Genomic DNA, 21,583 nt, shown 5'->3' on the forward strand with positions numbered 1-21,583 from the left:
TTTGTTTGGCTGTACTCAGCCATGTGTGGCACTGCTCACCGGCTTGGCCATCACAGTGTGTCAAAAAGATAAATGTCCGAAATGGTTCAATGAGGCAAATGGAGAAACTAGACAAATGCTAAAAATGAAGGGTTGAAATTATTAGCAAGAATAAATTACAAAATATTTAGAATAAATCGATAAAAGTTATGGGTAAACTGCTGACAAGTCACTATGGTTAGGTGATATCAATCTATCAATCAGTTAAATTGTATTTGTATAGCCCATATTCACAAATCACAATTTGTTTCAACCCTTGCCTGAACCCTTTAACATGGTGTGACATCCTCTGTCCTTAACCCTCAACAAGGGTAAGAAAAAACTACTAAAAACCCTTTTAACAGGGTAAAAAGAACGTAGAGGCTCAGAAAGAGACACATGTGAGGGATCCCTCTCCCAGGACAGACAGAAGTGCAATAGATGTCAAGTGTTCTATATATATATCAAGCAGTCCTGCTAAAATTATAGTCTATGGTTAGCAGCCTGTAAGATCATGATCCAGCATCAAGATCGGATGACACTATAGTCCACAGTCATTGTCCACTGCACCCAGTTAGGATCCATCATCAGCTGCCACCTCGGTCGTGGTCCACCACTATTATCAGATTCCAACGATAAAGGATCCACACTAACAGGTCCCTACTTTAGGGACGACAAGTAAGCCTGAAATCTGGGAGCGGAGTGCTCTAGTGGGTTGATGAGGTGCTAACAGCTCTTTAAGGTAAAATGTCGCCATATTATTAAGGTCCTTGAAGGTGAGGAGATTTACCCGGAAGCCAGTGTAGCGATGCTAATACTGGAGAAATGTGCTCTCTTTTCTTTGTTCTCGTCAGGACACGTGCTGCAGCATTTTGGACAAGCTGCAGAGTCTTTAATGACTTATTGCTGGAGCCTGATAATAATAAATTACAATAATCCAATCTGGATGTAACAAAAGTGTGGACTATTTTTTCTCCATCTTTTTGCGAAAGGACATGTCTAATTTTTTAGATATTACACAAGTGGAAAAAGGCGGTCCTAGAAATTGGTTTTAAGTGCGAATTCTAGGACAAATCAGGATTGAAGATCATTCCCAAAGTCCTGACTGTTTCATTGGATATGACTTCAAGTCAATATCACATGATTTCAGACTTTTACTTCGATTACATTTAATGAATACTTATTTTATGCCAACCGACCTTTATAAAAACCTGCTGAATTCATATTTATGTTAATATTAAATATTGAAATCACCTCTTCTGCAACAATGAAGTTAAAACACCAAGTTGCGTCATTATCTATAGGAAGAACTTTTCTCCTGTCTGCAAGAGTTTCTGTGTGTCTGCTTGTCTCTGTTGATCTTCACACAATCACATTTATTTAGTAACTAATCAAAGGCATCTGATCATAAATTTGGATCATTAAGGTAACTTTATGTCCTGGCTTTGTGTGTCACGTTACTTCTCCAATATTGGACTTTTTTTTCAAAGTTTACATCCGGGTCTCATAAACTCTAGAGCGAATCACACAAACACAGTTTAAAGTTCAAGTACTGTAAGTCAGCAGAGGTGGGCGGACAGGATAATACGGCACGACAAAATTTACCTGCTCCGCCGCTGCAAAATGAACACAGTGGAAACCTGATAGTTCTTGTAAGCACGCATCGGGGAAAGTAGTAACCAATCTTACCGACATGAAGAAATTAAGTCAGGTAGAGGTTATTAATGTCAGTTTCTATACATTATTAGGTCAACTTCCCAGCCCTAACTGTAACAATATCCATTTTATGCAATTATTATGGTAAATAGTAGTTTGTAATCATTTGTAATATATTCGCAAAACCTATATGGAATATGATGGGATTCATATTTGGTGTGTTGGAGGGTTATTGGGTGCACCAGACAGAAAAGGTGAGAAGCCATTATTCTAGGCAGCACAAGAGGGTCAAACAGCAAACTGCTGATACGACTGGACAACAAGGACCTTTATTCTACATCTGTACAGTCCAAGAACTGTCAGTATAGTGTCATTTCAGTTGCTTTTGAATGCATCCTTTCGGGTTTTTAAGAGGCAGTGTTTTATACAGTGTACACTGCTGTAGGTTGACTCATTGTGGGGCGATCGAGTTCAGAGCAGAGGGGTTTTCCAGCAGAGCAGACAGACGTCTTAGGGCAACTCAGCTTGATCTGTCAGTGTCCCGCGGCTACCAAAGGATGGTCACTGGGACAAAGAGAATCCTGAAATTACATTTTTCAATGTGGAATTCCTTTGTCTGAAGCGTAAATGCTTTTTAAATCAAGAAAGCCAGCAGATGAAACCATAACAACAATTTCCTGTTGTCTTCGAGGGATTCTCTTGCTTTCTTGTCCACTGCCATTTATTACATTATGTTGCTTAAAGGGAGCTATTATCCTCAGAAGTATTTGACCAGGCAGAGCAGATCCCATTGAATTTGGGGCGTTCTTCAGAATACAGTGTCTAGGAGAAATGGTTGGTTAACCGCTTTGGTCCAAACTGGAATTCTTTAAAATATTAGATAGGTTGGCATTAAATCTTGTCACCAGAGGTTGAATCATATTGTCTTTGGTGATGCCCTGACATTTTCCTTAGTGTAACAATGAGTTTGTAGTTTTTGGTTTGGAGTGAAATGTCTCAAAAAGTAAGAGATGATTTGCCGCGTCATTTGGTACAGACATACCTGAAGGATGAATCGTACTGCCTTTAGGGAAGAAATGACTTGACTTTCCGATTCATATATTAAAGATGTTAATGCTTTCCTCAGAATGTAGTTAAATAAAATGTGTGATCCATATTGATTTTAATGAACCACCATCACAAGGTCAGTTTAAATGTGTCCCATTATAACCATATGCTTACAAAACTAATAAACATTAACCTCATCAACTTTTATTCATTTAGCAGTTTGATTTTCTTAACTGTGAATAGATGTACTTGACTGGCTAGACTGTACAATTGTGATTAATCTTATCAGGATAGCAGGGTGTTTTTGTTCTAAGCTGCTTCACTGCTTCTCTTGGGGAAACTTGAGAGTGTGTAATACTTTTACAGCATGACGTGAGATGAGGACTTAGAGAGAATAAAGATATTGGTAAAACCAGTAGTACCTCTGAAACCTGACACAGTGCTCTCTCATGTAAAAAACAGACCACAAAAACACTTAAACTCCAGCTGCTCTACCTTTTCCCAATATTTTCCCCTGACCCGGCCTCAGAATTGAGAAAAACAACTTCAGCACTTCAGTCCATATATCTTGCACCACATGTGCAGACTTTTTCCTCACCCGTCTAGTCATTGTTATCCTCTCTATACTATAATCTAGTATCAGACTGTGATATTATTGGAGACCTTAAAGGTTCCCAGGCAGGCAGGGGTTCCCAGCAACAGATGTCACTCACTCCTAGCTTCTCTATCCTCTTTATGGTCAAAGGGTGCTCCATTAGGGCTTGCACAATTGGTGTGCTTTGTCAGCATTGTTAGAAGGTTTTCTCCTCTCCATATTCATGTGTTTCCTTCTTTTCCTTTGTAGGAATAAAAGCCAAAAACAATGTACCTGGCACGGAGTAAATAATGTTGTTTCCAGCTAGCATGAGTAAGCACATTATGCTGTCCCTTTGTCTTAAGCAATATAATAACAACTTTGGATAAGGCCTCAGAAATATACATGTTATCTGAATCTGCTCACATTTCCAATGATAATAACAACAACCAGAATCATCATCATCATCATTAAACAATTACATAAAATTAAAATCCTGGCAGAGATGAAAGCCTGTTAAAAAAAATAAGGGGTTTAAAAGCAGTATCAGATGAAGCAAATCTAATCTCAGTTGGTAGGTCATTCCAGAGTTTAGTGGTCCAGACTAGGTACTTGTGTGTAACTAACACCTATACCAAAAATATCTGATCCAAGCTTAGCAGCAAGTGTGTCATCCTCATGTTTTCATCACATACAGCAGATACAGGATTATTATATCTCAGACAATACTTTTAAAACAATGGGAGCTCTTGTACATTTACTTGGATGTACACTAGTAGAAAACATCATTTTTAACTTGACGTACTATTTGATGTTATTTCTAAGGTTGAGAGGAAACACAAAAGTCAACCATTTGTCAAGATATACCAAAAATTGGCTTATCAAATATCAATCAATCAATATATGTGTCTATTACTTTAGAAAAGATGCTTACTTGATAAAAAATTGTCTCTGAAGGTTGTGCAAAGCAAACTAACCTGCAGAATTATTGGTTAATGTAGAGCAAGTGACACAAAAGAGGCTATCTTCTGCATAAAATATGATATTAAAATTGAAATTGCATTGCTGTTTCTGAAATTCAACTTTGTCTTTGTAAAATATCAGAGGGCCCAACATATATTTTTTAGGGACACCTATATCAACCATCTGTTGAAATTGGCACAATATTATTATTATTATTAATAATATCAGGCTCCCAGGTTGCCCGTCTATCGGACTGATATTATTTAGTTTTGCAAACATGAGGATTTTGTTTCGTCGGCATTAACTTTCCAAATGTCAAGATATACTCAGACTTCTAATCACATTTAGTCTTTCTTCATTTGAGTTTTTGTCTGAGTCTGAGAGGATTACATCCTGGATAGAGAGTGAGATACTGCTGAATGAATTTACCAAGTCATCATGGTACTGTTGCTGCTCAAGAGAGCTAGGTTTAAAGGGGTTGGAGAAAGCTTTGCAGAATTTCCTGATTAAAAAGGGATTAGAAGGTTAGCATGCATGTATATTAAAAAAATCACAGAGGATAACAGCTCTGTTATATTGGTGTAAAATATAAAGATATCAATAAAAGCATTTAGCTTAAGTGGCTGCTGTAGGGGGTAAAGAGGGACTCTTCTCTGGCATAACTAAATCATCAGACATTATAATCTATGAAAAAATAGATGTACCTGAAAAGAAAAGTTTGAATGCAGAAGAATGTGTATATATAATATATAAGTTGTTAAATTCATTCCCTTCTCATGAATGTGATACGTCAAGAACACCTGGAGGGAATCCCTTCAAATTGTCCACAAACATTCATTTAGGCTGAAAGATGAACTGATTGATTTTTGAGGTCAAAGGTCAAGGCTGCAGTACCTCTGGCACAAATATCAACTTTAACTCGTGGATGAACTGATCAGATTTTGGAGATTAAAGGTCACACGTCCCTGTAATTAAAGACATGTTTGGACATAACTCAAAACTCTTAACATTATAATCCAAATTTGAAGAAGTCAAATGCCATGACTAAAACTGTGTGTTCAACCAGAATCTCCTTTACTGGCATGTGAGCACAAACAAGGAATTTGACTTAAGAGTCCTCCCTCTGCACTTCCTCCTTCCCAGATAGCGACCAGAACAGGCTCGGGAGCCTTCTTTTCCTCTGGTAGCCCAGCACAAGCTCTTTAGTTTTGCTGATATTGAGCTTCAATCAATCAATCAAATTTTATTTGTATAGCCCATAATCACAAATCAAAATTCGTCTCATAGGGCTTTAACATGGTGTGACATCCTCTGTCCTTAACCCTCAGCAAGAGTAAGGAAAAACTACTAAAACACGTAGAAACCTCATTATATGATGCCAACGCAACACAGGATCCGCCATGACCACTATGATAGCCTGCACGATATAGAATCCGCCATACTGGATCCATCATTGCGACCTCCGATGCGCGATCCACTAATTGTAACCCATGGTGCGGCCACAGCGGGCCCGGATCTGCGGGCGATAAAGCAAAGGGACTCGGGATGGGGTCAAGTCAGTAATATGTACTGATGAGATGTGACTTACTTCAATGTGATAGTGATGAAGAAGAGGAAGGAGAAGCTGGAAAGAGAAGCTCTGTGTGTCATGTGTAATAAATTCCCTTTGCGTCTTAGCGTCATCAGGGGTTTTTGGCCTTATACAATGATACAGGCCGAACTTGGGGATACACTGAGGCTCAAGGTTAATCTGAATGGCTACTGGTTTGTATGGTAGTACGATGAAAATCATGTGGCCCACTCAGTAGATCAGCCATCAATACCTCTATGCCTTTTTAAACTAAACGCTTCCTATTTTATAACATAGGACAAGTAATGTTCTGCCGGACTAATTAGTTTGAACTAGAAGCTTTAACAAAAAGGAAGGTTTTAAGCCTACTCTTAAACGTACAGATTGTGTCTGCCTCCCGAACTGCAAGTGGTAGATTATTCCACAGGAGATTGTCATTGCACCACATGACAATGTTCTCCATTGGTCCTCTGTACTCCTCCTCTGCAAGGTTTCTCACTTATCCCCCTCAATCACATATGTCAACCTATTAGCTGAATTCTCTCCAGCTGACTCCGTATGAAGTCATATAAGTGTACAAAAATGTATTTATTATTTAAAAAATATGACTATTTTGGACCATGTCTTCACTAGATACTAGGGTGGACAGACGTGTCTTACTTCACTTATGATACACACAACTGTAACATATTTCTAGTTCAAACTTAAAAAAGCTCTGTTAGAGCAACAGACGTCACAACAGTTTTTCAAAGTCAATTTTACACGTATTATGTACAGAAAGATAGTATTTAGGTAGACAGTGTCAGCCAGTAGAGGTTGCTGTACAGTTTTTGACATAAGAGCAGGATTTCTTTATAGTAATATATACAATATCTATTTTGCGATTCTCTTTAAGTATAATAGGGAGAATAATTGAGGTGTTTTGTTATCATGTATCCAAGAGGTGAAATTTATCTCCATGCTATCTTTGTGTTGTTTGTTGTGGTGATATTTTAGGCCTAAGTGTTTTTCTGACCACTCCTTCATGTCCTCAACTCTGTCTTTTCCTGCTGTTGCAGGTCTTAGTCATTGCCGGTTTGGAAAGCCAAATGGCAGGTCTATAAATGTTTTCTTCAAGGCTACACAGAAAAATGGATCCAGATACAAACCATGTTGATTATAATAAATGCCCAAGAAAGTGAGAGTAAACAGACTGTATAGTGTATATGTTTATGTGAGTGAATGTGTGCATGGATACAGTGATATATTATTTCCTCATCCGGCTTTGTTTTGTTGTCATTAAAACCCTCTTACCGCAGTTGTTTTGGGTCTTTAGCAGTGTTCCGTTTTGAATGTGAATGATAATCTTACAGCTTGTTATGTCAGATTTCCTCATTCATTCACCCTGTTTTGCTCTCACTCTGTTTCTCCTGCAGCATGGGTGGGCTCTCTCTCCATGGGGATGATCTTCTTCTGCTCTCCCATCGTCAGCGTCTTCACCGACATCTTTGGCTGCAGGATAACTGCAGTGAGCGGAGCTGCGGTCGGCCTGGTTGGCCTCCTGGCCAGCTCCTTTGTCACGTAAGGAAGCAAATAAATTTGTTAATTCAAGCAAGATCATACTATAACCAGTAGATTTAGTTAACTCTTCATAGTTAATACTGCCAAATTAAGAGATTGACTTATTTTAATATCTGTTTGGATATGTGATTCCTGAATGAGGACTTTACCTTTAACACATATCTTTAACATCATTCTCATTAGAAGCAGTTTTTCCAATCGTTTTAAACATGGCTTACAATTCATTATAACAAACTAGAAACTGACATTTTTAGAATTAGGTTCATGTTCATGTGATCGTGATCAGATGTGCATGAAACCCTGTACACATAATGAGAACATAATCAAGTTAAATACAAAACAATAACTGTAACATTAAGATGATAATCTGCGTCAACGTCTCAGGCAGCTTTAAAACCCAGAAATCTACAACAATTGTTTGTTAATTAACATTTTTTAACTATTCTTTTCGACATTATAAATGTTGTGTTATAGTTGTGGAACTCTTTAAAAGACTTTATATCTGCTTACAGTAACATTAGAGAGGAATTTATTCATTCTATATTTGTGAAACGATCAGGCCTCCAAAATGTTTTTCAACATTACTCTGCTGTTGAGAGGCTCTGTGCATAGCCACTCAGTCGTTCAAAAATCTTTCAAGGAAATCTTATCATTTCCTTGAAGCCCATACCTTTCTACATGTGAGGAAACACTAACACTTACATACAAAAATATCTGTTCCAAGCAAAGCAGCCAGTCTGTTACCGCCATGTTTTCATCACATTCAAGTGCAACATATAAGTAGTAAACCGCTCATCAAGTAACTGACAAGTTTCATTCATAAACTTCTGGCATGTTGACAACCACGTTCTGGTGCAAAATGTCTTAGTTATGTGATACAAATACAGCAGATACAGGATTATTATATCTCAGACAAGACTTTTAAAACTTTGGGAGCTCTTGTACCTGTACTTGGATGTACACCAGTAGACGACAATCATTTTTAACTTGACATACTATTTGTTTTAATTTCTATGGTTGAGAGAAAACACAAAAGTCAACCACTTGTCAAGATACACCAAAAATTGGCTTATCAAATGTCAATTTGCTCTGACAAAATATGAATGTCAGCAAGGAGTTGAAAAGCTGTACATTAATGTATGCTCTTGTTTTTTCCCTCGCAGGTCCCTGGGTCCCATGTACTTCACCTATGGCATAGTTTTCGCCTGCGGGTGTTCTTTTGCCTACCAGCCCAGCCTGGTCATCCTGGGCCACTATTTCAAGAAGCGGTTGGGCCTGGTAAATGGAATCGTTACTGCCGGCAGCAGCATCTTCACCATTACATTACCGTTTGCGCTGTCGGGCCTGTTGGAGAGAGTAGGCCTTCAGAACACCATGCGTGTCCTCTGCATCCTTATGTTTGTGCTGATGCTGGCTGGCTTCACCTACAGGCCCCTCCTGCCCGTCAGATCCACTAACACACAGACTGGCAGAAAGTTCCCCCCCATGAGCAAGGTCTTCAACCTCAACATCTGGAAGTCTTTGGGATATCGCATTTGGGCCTTCGGTATCCCCGCCGCCCTCTATGGCTACTTTGTGCCCTACGTTCACCTGGCAAGTTTTTTTGTTTTCTGCTAGTTTCTCCTTTCCGTTAAATTCATCACATTTTTTATGGCCCCTTTACATATAGTGCATGTTCATATATTGTTGTATTACTGGGTACCATCACCTCACTCTCTTGGCCAAATGTCAGTGTGATGACAAATGACAGCACATAAATGCCAACTGAGGGGTTCCATGTTGGGATTTCCCAGTATCCTACACTCATGTTTACGATGTGTTCATTGGCATGAGAGCCGAGTCAGTGCCAGAGGTCAACTAACAAGCTTCAAAAACACAGATATCAAAACACATATTAGCAACGTGAGTCTTGTCAATTTGAAAGGTGAGAGGAAGGGATGTTGAAACCCCAGTTGGAGTCTTCCAGGCATAGAGATGGTGTGGAATGTTACCACCTGGGTGAGGATTTTTCAAGGGATGGCTTATTATTATGAAAGTGAACTTAGGATCCTACTGTATAAACTGATTTTAAGGTTGTCTTTGCCCATGATGAAGTTAGGCAATGGTACTTTAAGAACTTTCAAATCTTTTATGATATGAATAATACTATTAATAATTAGGGTTAGGGTTAGAGTCAGAGTCAGATTCAGTGAATCAGTGTGATGCAGGGGGCTTGTTTGTGAGCCCCACTGCAATGGGGAAAAAACAGTTCAGATGGCGAGGTTTTAGTCCTGATGGCCCGGAACCTTTTTCCGGATGGGAGTCTCTGGAAAAGGTGGTGATCGGTATGGGAAGCATCAGCTATGATCTTGCGTGCTCTCCTACTGGAGTGGAACAGGTCTAGGAGAGCCGGCAGGTCACAGCCGATGACCTTCACAGCTGACCAAATGATCCGCTGCAGTCTGCCCTTGTCCTTGGCAGTGGAGGCAGCGAACCAGACGGTGATAAATGCGGTGAGGTTGGACTCAATGATGGCTGTATAAAACTCAACCATCACTTTCCGCGGCATGTTGAATTTCTTCAGTTTCCGAAGTAAGAACATCCTCTGCTAGGCCTTCTTGATGGTGGAGGTGATGTTCTCCGTCCACCTCAGGTCCTGTGCGATGATCGTCCCCAGAAATCTGAATGACTCCACTGTTTTAACTGGGGAGTCGCACATGGTGAGGGGGGCTGTTTGGGCTGGGCTCCTCCTGAAGTCTGCTACCATCTCTACAGTTTTCAAAGCGTTCAGCTCCAGGTGGTTCTGGCTGCACCAGGAAGCCAGGCTGTTAACTTTCTCTCTAAAGTCCCTCGTCCCCATTGGAGATTAATCCAATTAGTGTGGTGTCATCAGCAAACTACAGGAGTTTGACAGAGGGATGGCTGGAGGTGTAGTTGTTGGTGTAGAGGGAGAAGAGTAGAGGGGCAACCTTGTGAGGCTCCAGTGCTGATGGTCCGGGTCTCAGAGACTTGCCAAGCCTCACGTGCTGCTTCCTGTCGGTCAAGAAGTTAATGATCCACCTGCAGGTTGGGCTCAGGCACGCTCAGCTGTGTCAACTTGTCCTGGAGAAGAGCTGGGGAGATGGTGTTGAATGCGGAGCTGAAGTCCACAAACAGGATCCTGGCGTAGGTGCCGGGTGAGTCGAGGTGCCGGAGGATGCACTGGAGTCCCATGTTGACTGCATCGTCTACGGACCTGTTGGCTCTGTAGGCAAACTGCATTGGGTCGAGGAGGTGGTTTGTTATGGTCTTGAGGTGGGTCAGCACGAGGCGCTCGAAGGTCTTCATTACTACAGAGGTCAGGGCGACTGGTCTGTAGTCATTAAGGCCTGTGATTCTCTGCTTCTTGGGAATGGAGATGATTGTGGATGTTTTGAGATGGGCGGGTACAACACATTCAGCCAGTGAGGTGTTGAAGATGTCCGTGAACACTGGAGACAGCTGATCCACACAGTCCCTCAGTGTGGAGGGGGAGACAGCGTCTGGTCCAGCTGCCTTGCAGGGGCTCAGTCTCTTCAGTAGTTTATTGACATCTCTCTCCTGAATTGAGAGAGGTGTGATGGGGGGATGGCGCAGTTTGTCCATCTTATTGCAAAGCGAGCGGACATTGGAGAGCAGTATGCTCAGGAGAGGTGAGCATAATCCTATCTCCCTGAATGCTCACCAGAGCCCCGGCGCGCTTTCCTCTCCGTCTCTGCCGCAGTCTTGTTGCGTGGCCGAGGACCGCAGCCCTTTTGATGAGTAAGTCCACTAAATCCACGGAAGAGGCAAGGAAGTTGGGACATAAATCGGATGGTGTAGTGTCCCTGATGGTAAGAAGCTCGTCCATCGTGAAAGTAATCCGAGTAGACAGTAAACAGAATTAAATATTGTTACATTTGTAGCTTCTCTCACAGAAGGATTATGTCTCAACATGACATAGTGGGATACTACCTGTGCGGTCTTGTAGAAAGTAGTCCAATATCACAGGAAGACGGAATCTGCAGCTCTCATTTCAGTCAAGACTTAATTCTGTAAACAGGTATCGCTTTTCCTGAAGTAGCCTGTGTTTTGGTTAAAAGCTGTGAAACTGGAAAACATTTTTCTTGAGAGGGCTGCAGAGGAGAGCATGGATGTGTTGGTAGGTATCATGTGGTGACTCTTTTATTTGAGTGAGATCCGCCTGTCCCAGGGTTCCCAGCCTGTTTTCTCAACACTTCTCTCCCCAGTCTGCTACTTCGACCTGGGCACTACAGGGGGCAAAGCCTCTGTGCCAGCTCTGGCCAGAAACCTCTTTCCCCTAGACACCCCCAACCCCCTTATCTGCGCTTAAGGCCAGGCCCCAATCCCTGTGACACTGCATGGGAAGAAAGGGGAGGAAAAAACATGGGTCAAACAGCACATTGTTCAACCGCTCAGGAAGGGAGACCTATCAGGCCTTCAAAAGCTCCATACTTGTCTTCTCCTTGTCAGGACAAGCAGTCCCTTATGGGGACTAAAGCCCTGTCCTAATGAGACAATACTTAATTTCTGAGATCTTGGTTAAGGTCATTGGTCAGGTATCAGTTGTGGTTAGGGTTAGGGCTATGGTTATGCATAATTGGTGATGATTAAGTTTAGGTATGAGGTTTTGAGTGAAAGTCAAACCAAAGTTGTGTGCGTGTGTGTGTGTGTGCGCATGAGCATTCCTGAACAAAATGCTTAGTGCAGCCTTTCTTTGTGTGTGTGTTTCTTGTTCATCATAAAGCTGTACATATCTGAAGACTATAAAAGAGTAAAGTCCAATTTGCAACGCACACACTTTTCTCGGGTCTTGCTGATTTGAGATAAAAGGAAGTTTGCTCTGTGAAATGGTTGATTAAAGGTGTGGGACTGCTGAGGGCAGAGTACTAAATGAACATAAGTAGTCTCTGTTGCATGCTTACTCTGCAAAAACAATGGACATACTGATCTTATCAGCCACTCAGATAAAACAGGTCCCTTGCTGAATCAGTGTGTCTGAATCATGAGGTATTCACATTAGTAGAACACAAAGGTACTTTTCTTTACAAAGCTGCCTTTGTTGGCAGAGAAAGTTTGATTCACTGAGTTTAATGAGTAGCACTGCAGGACTGTGGTGTGTAGACTGGAAGAGCTCTACATGTTGAATGACCACTAAAACACCAAGAACTGCTACATGAGATTGAAACTTGTGCACTGTTAATGTTATTGATCACTGCTGTGTAAGTCAAATCTGGTGATATTTTATATTTTTTATATAAATCTGAAAGCTTAATTTGGCAAGTCCTTCGATTTTTATGACACAGTTAACTCATAATTATGAGATACTGACTGCAGGGTCTGTCTGCGGGAGAGTGCGTTTGTGTGTGTGTGTGTGTGTTTGTGTGCTCGTCTCTTTCCCTATTCACACAAACTGATAATCATATTATTTAGTTATTAATCGATGATGTGGGATCATGACTTCGGATCGTTCCGTCACTTTAACCCTGATATCCTGACGCGTAAAGTCTCGTGTTGTGCGGTGCGGCGACTGCGTGCACACAGTGTTTTAAACCAACAGTCTATGGTTCAAACCTGTGCCTCATAAACTCAAACAAACACAAAGTAAACGTGTCCTAATAACTGGTGATCAGCGCTGGTGTTTATTGTTAAAGTATAAAGTGAGCGCAGGTCAGATGGGAAGTGAGGCGGAAACAGATTTCCGACACATAAAGGACGACCGGACCTTTAACGAGCGACCATTCTGATCCTGGAGCAGCGCTGGTTATAATTATGCAGCGGCAGCACATGGCTTAGACAATGAACGGAGCAGAAAACATTAATCGATTATGCTAGGTCTCTGCCTCGATGCATAGTCGCTCACTACGGCGACACAGGCGGCTGTCCCCGCAGTCGCTCAACCACGGCTTCCCTGCTCTGTTGCGCCCCGCCCAAAGCCAGTATCACATTTCATAATTATGTTTTAGTATCTCATAATTTTGAGATACTAAGTCAAAATCATGAGATACTTAGTCATAATAATGAGACAATAAATCATGATATTGAGATGCTAAGTCATAATTATGAGATCCTATCTCATAATAATGAGATACGAAGTCATAATTATGAGCTGCTAAGTCATAATATACATACATATCTCATCTTGAGACTATGGCCGAGCTAAAAAAAAAAATGACAATGTCCCAATGCCCTCTGCTAGGCATGTTGCATCACATGAGAGTGAGCTTGTGTTCCTGAAAAAATGATGACAGACACGTATGCCCTCAAAAAGCAAACAACCAAATGACATCCTGTTCTAGTCTTAGGTGCTCTCTGATGCCGGTCTGACAACTAATCAAGTGCTATCAGTCAATTCAGCTATAATACTGTTATAAGTATTTGCAGACTCTTCAAATCAATGCCTGGTGTTTTATCCGTGTTGTCAGTGTATTGTAATGTTGGTGTAAGATAGGGTGCTTTAGAGTTTGGTTACTGGAGACAGACTGGTAGTTAGTCAGGCTTGATCAGCTTGTGTCTTAATGCCAAAACTCCATGATAAACATCAGACTGGAGCTTGGGGGTTGCAAGCACTGCTCGATCTATAAGATCTGATTTCATTAAATATGAGGAGGAGCAAAGGTGCACTTGGTTTTTCCTTCTTTTTATTTCTAACAACTCAACGCGTGACACAGCACCATCCTGCAAACTCGCAGGAAGCCTTGAATACATAACAGACATAACTGATGCAACGTGTGAATGTGCCAGGGAGTTCAGTAAGTGATGTCTTCTTGTGTACATGGAGACCCAGTAGCATTTACTCAGCTGCTCACTATTACACAGGGGCCATGTTAAATAGATTACCACCCCATGTCTACACAGTGATTAGCAGTGTTATGTCACAGCAGAGGAACAGTGTGTCTTATCCAGGCTTCACCAGACGGATCTTATCATGAAGGCAGTCGGTATGTGCTGTTTTGGTTGCTTGCATTTGTCTTGCTGGTCATTGCTCATGATGATCCATTACTATCACAGTCTGCTGAAGCTCTTACACTATCAACACATGACACCACAGTGAACTGCTTCAGATGAAAAACCATCCAACTGGTTCTCAAGATGAAAAACTAAGATAAAGCAAAGTCATACATTTTACTTTTGTACAAAGTTTGACAGTGCTGGTGTGACGAAATAGTAAGGAATGGGTGAGAGTGGGATTAACTCTGACGCCTCTCGGGTCTGAACCTGCCATGCATGATAAAATGACATATGGCTTTCTCTCAGGATTCTAAATGTTTACCCCTGTAATAGGGATCTTTTGGGTAGTTTTACCCTTACTCTTGCAGAGGGTTAAGGGCAGAGGATGTGGCACCTTGTAAGGCCCTTTAAGACTAAATGTGATATGGGAATATGGGCTATACAAATAAAATAAAATACAATCAATTGATTGATTTCAGGATTCACTAATTTACGCCTGTCAATTTTATTCATATAGCTAATTTAAAACAACTTGGTTGACATAAGTGCTTTATAGGTGTAATGGTACAAAAAAAGGAAAGTAAAACGTAATACGTCATAGTGCAAGTAATACAAATATAATACAATTATGAATGTGAAATAAATATGAACCTTTCAGACCAGCTTCAGCTTGGAGAAGGCCAGTCATATCTTGGGCCTCTAACCTCTGCAGGGGTCAGCCTCGATTGAGATCATGTGTATCGTCCGTCACTCTGCTGATGCTAATGCTGATGCATGTTTGCACATATACAGCGTCATACTTCTTGGATGAGAGTATCCCTTCTGAGCAGGACACTTCTGAATACACAGCATTGTATTGTGCTTTTCAGGGGGTATAGGGGGTGGTGAGTGGGACCACAAAGGCTGGAGACAGATGGCTCCTTGAGCAGGACAGACACTATTTGCCTGGAGGTAGAAGTAGCAGTAGTCCACACAGCTGGCACCTCTTTCCCTGTGGCTCACAAACTCTGAGCCTCACAGATTGGTGCCGTGTGGGGGGAAGGACACAGATATAGTAATCTGTGAGGGAAATTAACATCTGGACTGCTTTTCTCACGGTCTGAGGTGGAAACTAGATTAAACACAGAGGACAAATGAAGACCATTGAAAGTCTGATATGAGTGTTGTAACTTGGTACTGTATATAGATGTTAGGTAGATGTTGTTTGCAGCCAAGGTCTGTGCAGTAGGGAATTTCAACACACTATTGGCAGCGCTCATCTCCTCCATCTTTATATACAGTCATCGATAATAACTGCAGTGTCCTGTGGACAGAGCAGGGGGAGGCACCACTCTGCCTGGAAAACTGGGAACTTCCTGGAATTGCTAAGTCGGCCTAGGCTCTGCCAAACACTTCAAAACCTCAGTTGTGATTGCACCAAGATAACCTTACAAAAACTATGCAGAATACTTAGCATACCAATCATGACAAGCGTTAAGCAAATATAAATCACTGTCAATAAATATTCTCCACTTTTCATTTTTATCTAATCACTTTATTACTATATATGTAATAGTGTAAAAGAGATGAAGATTGAGACTGAAAAGTTTAAAGCTTAAAGGGGACATATTGTGAAAATTCCACTTTTTTAGTGCTTCTACACGTTAATTTGGGTATCTGGTATGTCTACCGTCCCAAAAACTCTGGAAAAAAACACCTCCCACAATTTGTTGTGGTTCCTCTATGTCAGAAACGATACACTAGATTGGTCGAATGGGATTACGACCCGAATTGACGTCACAGTCTGAGGATGGCTGTTTTAGACAGGGTAAAAAGGTGCTGTTTTAAATGATCCTTGTGAGATTTCGACCAAAATATGTTACAGACATTTCATTAAGTCCCCAAGGAACCATATCAACTGTGGTAAAATTGGCATAATATGGGCCCTTTAAGTTGTGTCCTTCTATGTAGTTCATTTTGTTCTTTCCTCTTCCACATGTTTCAGATTAATTTGATCCTCTGGATTAGAGCCATGCGACAGCTGCGTTCATCTGTTGCCTTTGTTGTCCACAGATGAAGCACGTTGAGGAACGTTTCGGACAAGATGCCAGTAAAGAGGTTCTGCTCATGTGCATTGGCATCACGTCCGGTGTGGGCCGTCTCATCTTTGGCAGAGTGGCAGACTACGTCAATGGAGTAAACAAAGTGTACCTGCAGGTGAGCCCCTGGTGTCAGCTGTCACAAAGACATGCTTAATACTTATAATACAATCAGTACTAATGCTAATATAATGTGTCTCCCTCAAACTATCCAGTTTGCATGGTGTGCCATGTTCAACCATGGGTTTCCTAAAGCTAGATTTGAAAATATTCAACAATTAATGCAAATACCCAAAATCTTGATCGATTGATATGATATGATTCTGTTTCTATAAAAAAAATTGGGGGATGGGAATGCGGTGGCTGTGCATGTGTAGGAATGGTGCATCATAGAAGTGCTGTGTTTGTTTGAATGGAAATGTTGCTGTAAGGAGCTGTGAGGGGCAATAAGCCAAGCTCCTTATAAATACAGTCCATTTTCCATGGTTGTGAGATGCGAAAAAATAAGTCAAGAGGAAAATGTGTCTTGATATTGAAACGTTAATAAAGATAAATAAGAAATGAAAAAGAAGCCCTTTCTCAACTCCTCACAGGTAGCTTCCTTCTTCGTCATTGGCGTCATGTCTATGATGATCCCCCTGTGTCACATCTTTGGTGGGCTGATTGCCGTGTGTCTGCTGATGGGGTTGTTTGACGGCTGCTTCATCTGCATCATGGCTCCGATCGCGTTTGAGCTGGTCGGGGATAAAGACGTGTCACAGGCCATCGGCTTCCTGCTGGGTCTGATGTCCGTGCCCATGACTGTGGGCCCTCCCATTGCAGGTAATGTAAACTGCTGCAATTCTCACCTCTTCTTTTTTCTGGAGTTTTTTCTTACTTAAGGAAAGAGGACAGCGTTAAGGGCAGAGGATGTCACATCTTGTTAAGCCCCATGAGAAAAACTGTGATTTGTGATCGGGTACACGTCCAAGAATCGACCATCTTTTAACCAGAGTCAGGTCACTATACCCAACATCAAATTGCAGACTTTTGGGGACAGAGCTTCCAGCGTGGTGGTCCCAGCCTGTAGAGCACTCCGACAAAAGAGATTCGCAAAGCCACATCCCTCTGGATATACAAAAAAACTACTCAACTGATTAAGAGGGGAAACCAACAGTCACTGTTAAAATACATTTTACCATAATTATCACAAATCTCTTCAATAATTTAAGACAAAATTACTGATACCCTTATGAACCATTAAGTAATACAGCATTTTTATTGATGGAGCAAATTTTTCATTTTCTATATATAACTTATTTATTTAAAATTGGATGTCTCACAAATAAAATTACACATTTTATTATCCCTAAAATGGAACTCAACACATGGCAAGACATGCACATATATTCTAGAAGACAAAAAAAAATAAAATCCTTTCTCCCGCCACATGAATTCATGGGTCCACAGCACCATCTAGTGTTCATGTTGGCACCTTGAATTTGCAGTGTGCGTGCTGGAAACAAACATTGTGATTAAGAATTGTGTTTAGAAAGAGTTGTTTGTTTGTGAAAAGGCCTGATCTTGAGACATATATGACTAAAGCTGCATTGTGCGTGTTCATAAGGCTCTCTAGATATACGTACCAGTATCAGTAACATCAGCTACATGTGTGGAGTCCAAAGACATCAAATGTGAAAAGGCGGCTGTTTCAGTGTTTCACAAAGAACTTTGTAAACACTGAAACCTCATCCGTGTTTTTCTTACCCCTGTTGGAATCATGACAAAATCCCTGTTTTTCTCTTTCCTCGTCTGCTGCAGGCTTCATCAGGGACCGACTGGGCAGCTACGACGTGGCTTTCTACCTGGCAGGCATCCCACCAATCTTCGGAGGAGCTGTGCTGTGTCTGATACCCTGGGTGGAGGCCAGACGCAAGAGGATGGAGAAGAAAGTCCTGAGCAAGGAGCAAGACGTCACCCAGACGATGATAGAGCATGAGAAGGCTCGGGAGGATGAAAAAAGCAAAACTGGAGAGTCTGTCCTCTAAGTGTCAGTCTGAACAGACTGAGAGAGAGACATGCTTTGTGTGTGTGGGGTGTGTGTGTGTGTGTGTGTGTGTGTGTGGTTCCTTGTGTTTGTGTTCAGCCCACATTATAGAGACTACCTTGAGTAGGAGAATGTCAGAAAAGGCCAAAGTGATGAAACATATCAGAAAGAGTAACATGTTGAAGTGCATGAATGTGATCCTGAAGAACTATGCATTTTAATTGAACTGAACTAATCTTAGAACAGGACAACTTCATGAACTTTAAGAGCTTAAATGAAAATGGGAAGAAATTATGCATATTTCATATTTTTCAGGGAAGGGGAAGAAGTCATTCTGTGGTATGTGTTAGTTTAAATGCAGTGTGAAAGCTATACAATCTTGCCAAAGATGACAATCATGAGGGAAATAAGTCATTTTTTTACATATTTGGATACATGCAAATAAAATAAAAAAAATAGATTACACAGGAAATGAAACAAATTCTGGGTAGGAAAAAACTTGATTTTGCCTTAATCATCATCTTTGTTTTGCCGCATTTTAAAGGGAACAGTCCTGCTAAAGATCTCTACGGAAACACTTATCATTTTCTCCAGTGTAGACTTAGAGCAAGCCAAATGTCACATCCAGGGATGAGGTGTTCATAGTATTTTAAAGGGACAGAGAGAATGTCTTCATAGAAGAGAAGTTACAGACATAGGTGGGTAAGTGTTGTGAAGCTCTGGGCTCATCTGAGCTGTAACGGTGCTCAGTCACTTCAAGGGAAGCAGCTTGAAGCATAAAACATTAAACATACAACATTAAATGAGGAACATATTAACAGTGTGTTAAGGTCTACATAAACTGATTGTAGTAGTTTTTTTTATTTGTTATGTTTTCTCTGTTATTTGGCCCGAACTTTTTTACTTTTTACTTTATACTCTACTACAATCGCCTGAGGTCCAGGTCATAAAACAAGCTTCACTCTGTTAGCATCATGTGAGCTTTGATGAATGACCTCAAAACCTCAACAAAGAACTGCAATTACTGGTGTATATGTAGTTCCTCTCTTCTTTATAAAAAGTCTATTACACATTTATGGTATTATTCATTTGAGAGACTGAATCTCTTATGTATGTCCATGTCATTAACCTTCAACCCGAAAAGGTGTGTTTTAAATATATGTGTGTATTTTTTAGATTTTGTGGAGAAATAATGCTGTGAAGCATTCATTTCACTTATTGAAGACCAAATGTACTGAAATGCAAATGTCTGAAATTTGAGTGTTAATCCTGTTTGCTTGTTGTCATGCGTCACCTTGATGCTCACAGACAGTGTCAGTGAACCATCCTATCATGTCACATATCTATGGAAAACTCCAGAGACCCTTTGGAGGACAATACACCATTACAGAGATGCTGTGGGTCGATGTGGCAGAACTGGGACACTCTACCTCAGATGTTGTGAAAGAGACGAGCTTCCCCATCCTGGACCGTCCTGTTCTTCCATCAGAGGCGCTGCCCCAGTGTTTGTTTTGGAGCGGTGTGACCGGAGAAACCCTAATAAAACACAACGTCCTGGAACATGATCTTGCTGCCTGAAGCTTTGCTCTATAATGAAATGTCTTATTTTACGTGTGAGAAACTTAGGCAGCGTTTCTCCGTTAAATCTATATTTTTATCATCAATCACATCAGTTGACTTTCTTTTCAAGCCTGTTTTTTAAATGAAATGTATGACTGTTTAAGGCACACTCTGTGTTCAAAGTTTATTTTTAGATTGATTCAAATTTGTGATATTCACCAATGAGAGCCTCAAGTAATTTCTTGTCAGAGAAATTACTTAATCCGTACCTCTGAGTTTTGATTGTAACCTTCTTTATTTTAGTACGCTCACTGGCTCACTAAGTTGAGTCATGGCTTATATCTGCTTCTTGAAGGGATCTGTGCCATCAAAAGAAAAAGTCCAAAAAGTTGTATTATCTGTGGGACTTTGTGGCAAACGGGACTCCTGGGCCATGTTTGCCCTTTTGGATGAGCTTATGTGCCTCAGTGTTTATAAGCATTTTATTGTTTGCTGTTATTATTTTTGGCTCGATCCCGTCCAATCCAGCCACTGGATTTGTCAAGATCAATTCTCTAGGTGTATGCATGTTTTTATTGCTTCAAGTGCAGATAGTTTTCCTTTCTTAAAATTTGACTGCAAAGACATTGCTCTTTGTTGCTCTATGTGTGCGTAATTTCTTTCTGCTCGCTTTCCTTAATGCTCCGTTTTGATAATTGTAGTTTGCTCTCTTTTGCATGTATGATTATTAATTTCTCTCATCAGTGAAATAAATATATTTTCTATCTACTGCAGGATGTGTGATGAGCTGCAGTATATGCAATTTATGTAAACATAATCAGATTTCAACATTATCAAGACAGTAAAAAAATATGTTTACACTTTTGGTGACTTTCTGTGTAATGTTTTCTTGTGTGTGTGCCTGGTACAGTATGAACATCACTGAGCTTCAGCTCTGCAGTTATTGGACAGTTGATAGAATTCTTGCTGAATAGTTAATGAGACGTAAGTATAAGGCAAACGAGCTGAAAGAAAGAAGATGATGAATGAACTGCAACTTTCTGGTCTCCCATATTTGTGTCGTTAAGTGAGTAGATTGTGAATTAGAGACTTGTGACTTGAATTTGTTCTTTTATTAAATCAATCAATAAAATGTTATTTATATAGCCCATATTCACAAATCACAATTTGTCTTATAGGGCTTTAACAAGGTGTTACATCCTCTATCCATGTCCCTAGCCCTCAACAAGAGTAAGGAAAAACAACAACTAACCTAACCTAACCTAACCTAACAACAAAAAAAAACTTAACGGTAAAAAGAACGTGGAAACCTCAGAGAGAGACACATGTGAGGGATCCCTAGCCCAGGACGGACAGAAGTGAAGTCTGATGGAACAAACGCAGAGAAACTAGTCACAATATGTGGGACAACCAAGGTTATAGGTGATCAATATCTGAAAGACCGCTAGAGAAGATGACCCTCCATATGTTTCATTCTACTCTTCATCGCATTTGATTCATCTGACAGATGCTTTTATCTAAAGCCACGTTTAAAGAATGCAGACCTCCTCCATATGAACAAGAACTAAACATCATTGTCAAGG

At 40.7% G+C, this 21,583-nt stretch overlaps 1 protein-coding gene across 1 annotated transcript in view; it reads left to right on the plus strand.

Annotated features, from left to right (window-relative positions):
• Positions 1-20,863, plus strand: part of slc16a10 (solute carrier family 16 member 10) — a 35,755-nt gene extending 14,892 nt beyond the window's left edge. Inside the window, exons 2-6 of the mRNA XM_062411071.1 lie at positions 7,244-7,388; positions 8,552-8,981; positions 16,389-16,532; positions 17,008-17,236; positions 18,215-20,863. Of these exons, the coding sequence (XP_062267055.1) occupies positions 7,244-7,388; positions 8,552-8,981; positions 16,389-16,532; positions 17,008-17,236; positions 18,215-18,441 (1,175 nt within the window). The 3' untranslated portion in view covers positions 18,442-20,863. The remainder of the gene's footprint in view (positions 1-7,243; positions 7,389-8,551; positions 8,982-16,388; positions 16,533-17,007; positions 17,237-18,214) is intronic.
• The last annotated feature ends 720 nt before the right edge of the window (positions 20,864-21,583 follow it).

The sequence above is a fragment of the Platichthys flesus genome, chromosome 18, assembly GCF_949316205.1.
Source record: "Platichthys flesus chromosome 18, fPlaFle2.1, whole genome shotgun sequence".
NCBI classification, from domain to species: Eukaryota; Metazoa; Chordata; class Actinopteri; order Pleuronectiformes; family Pleuronectidae; genus Platichthys; species Platichthys flesus.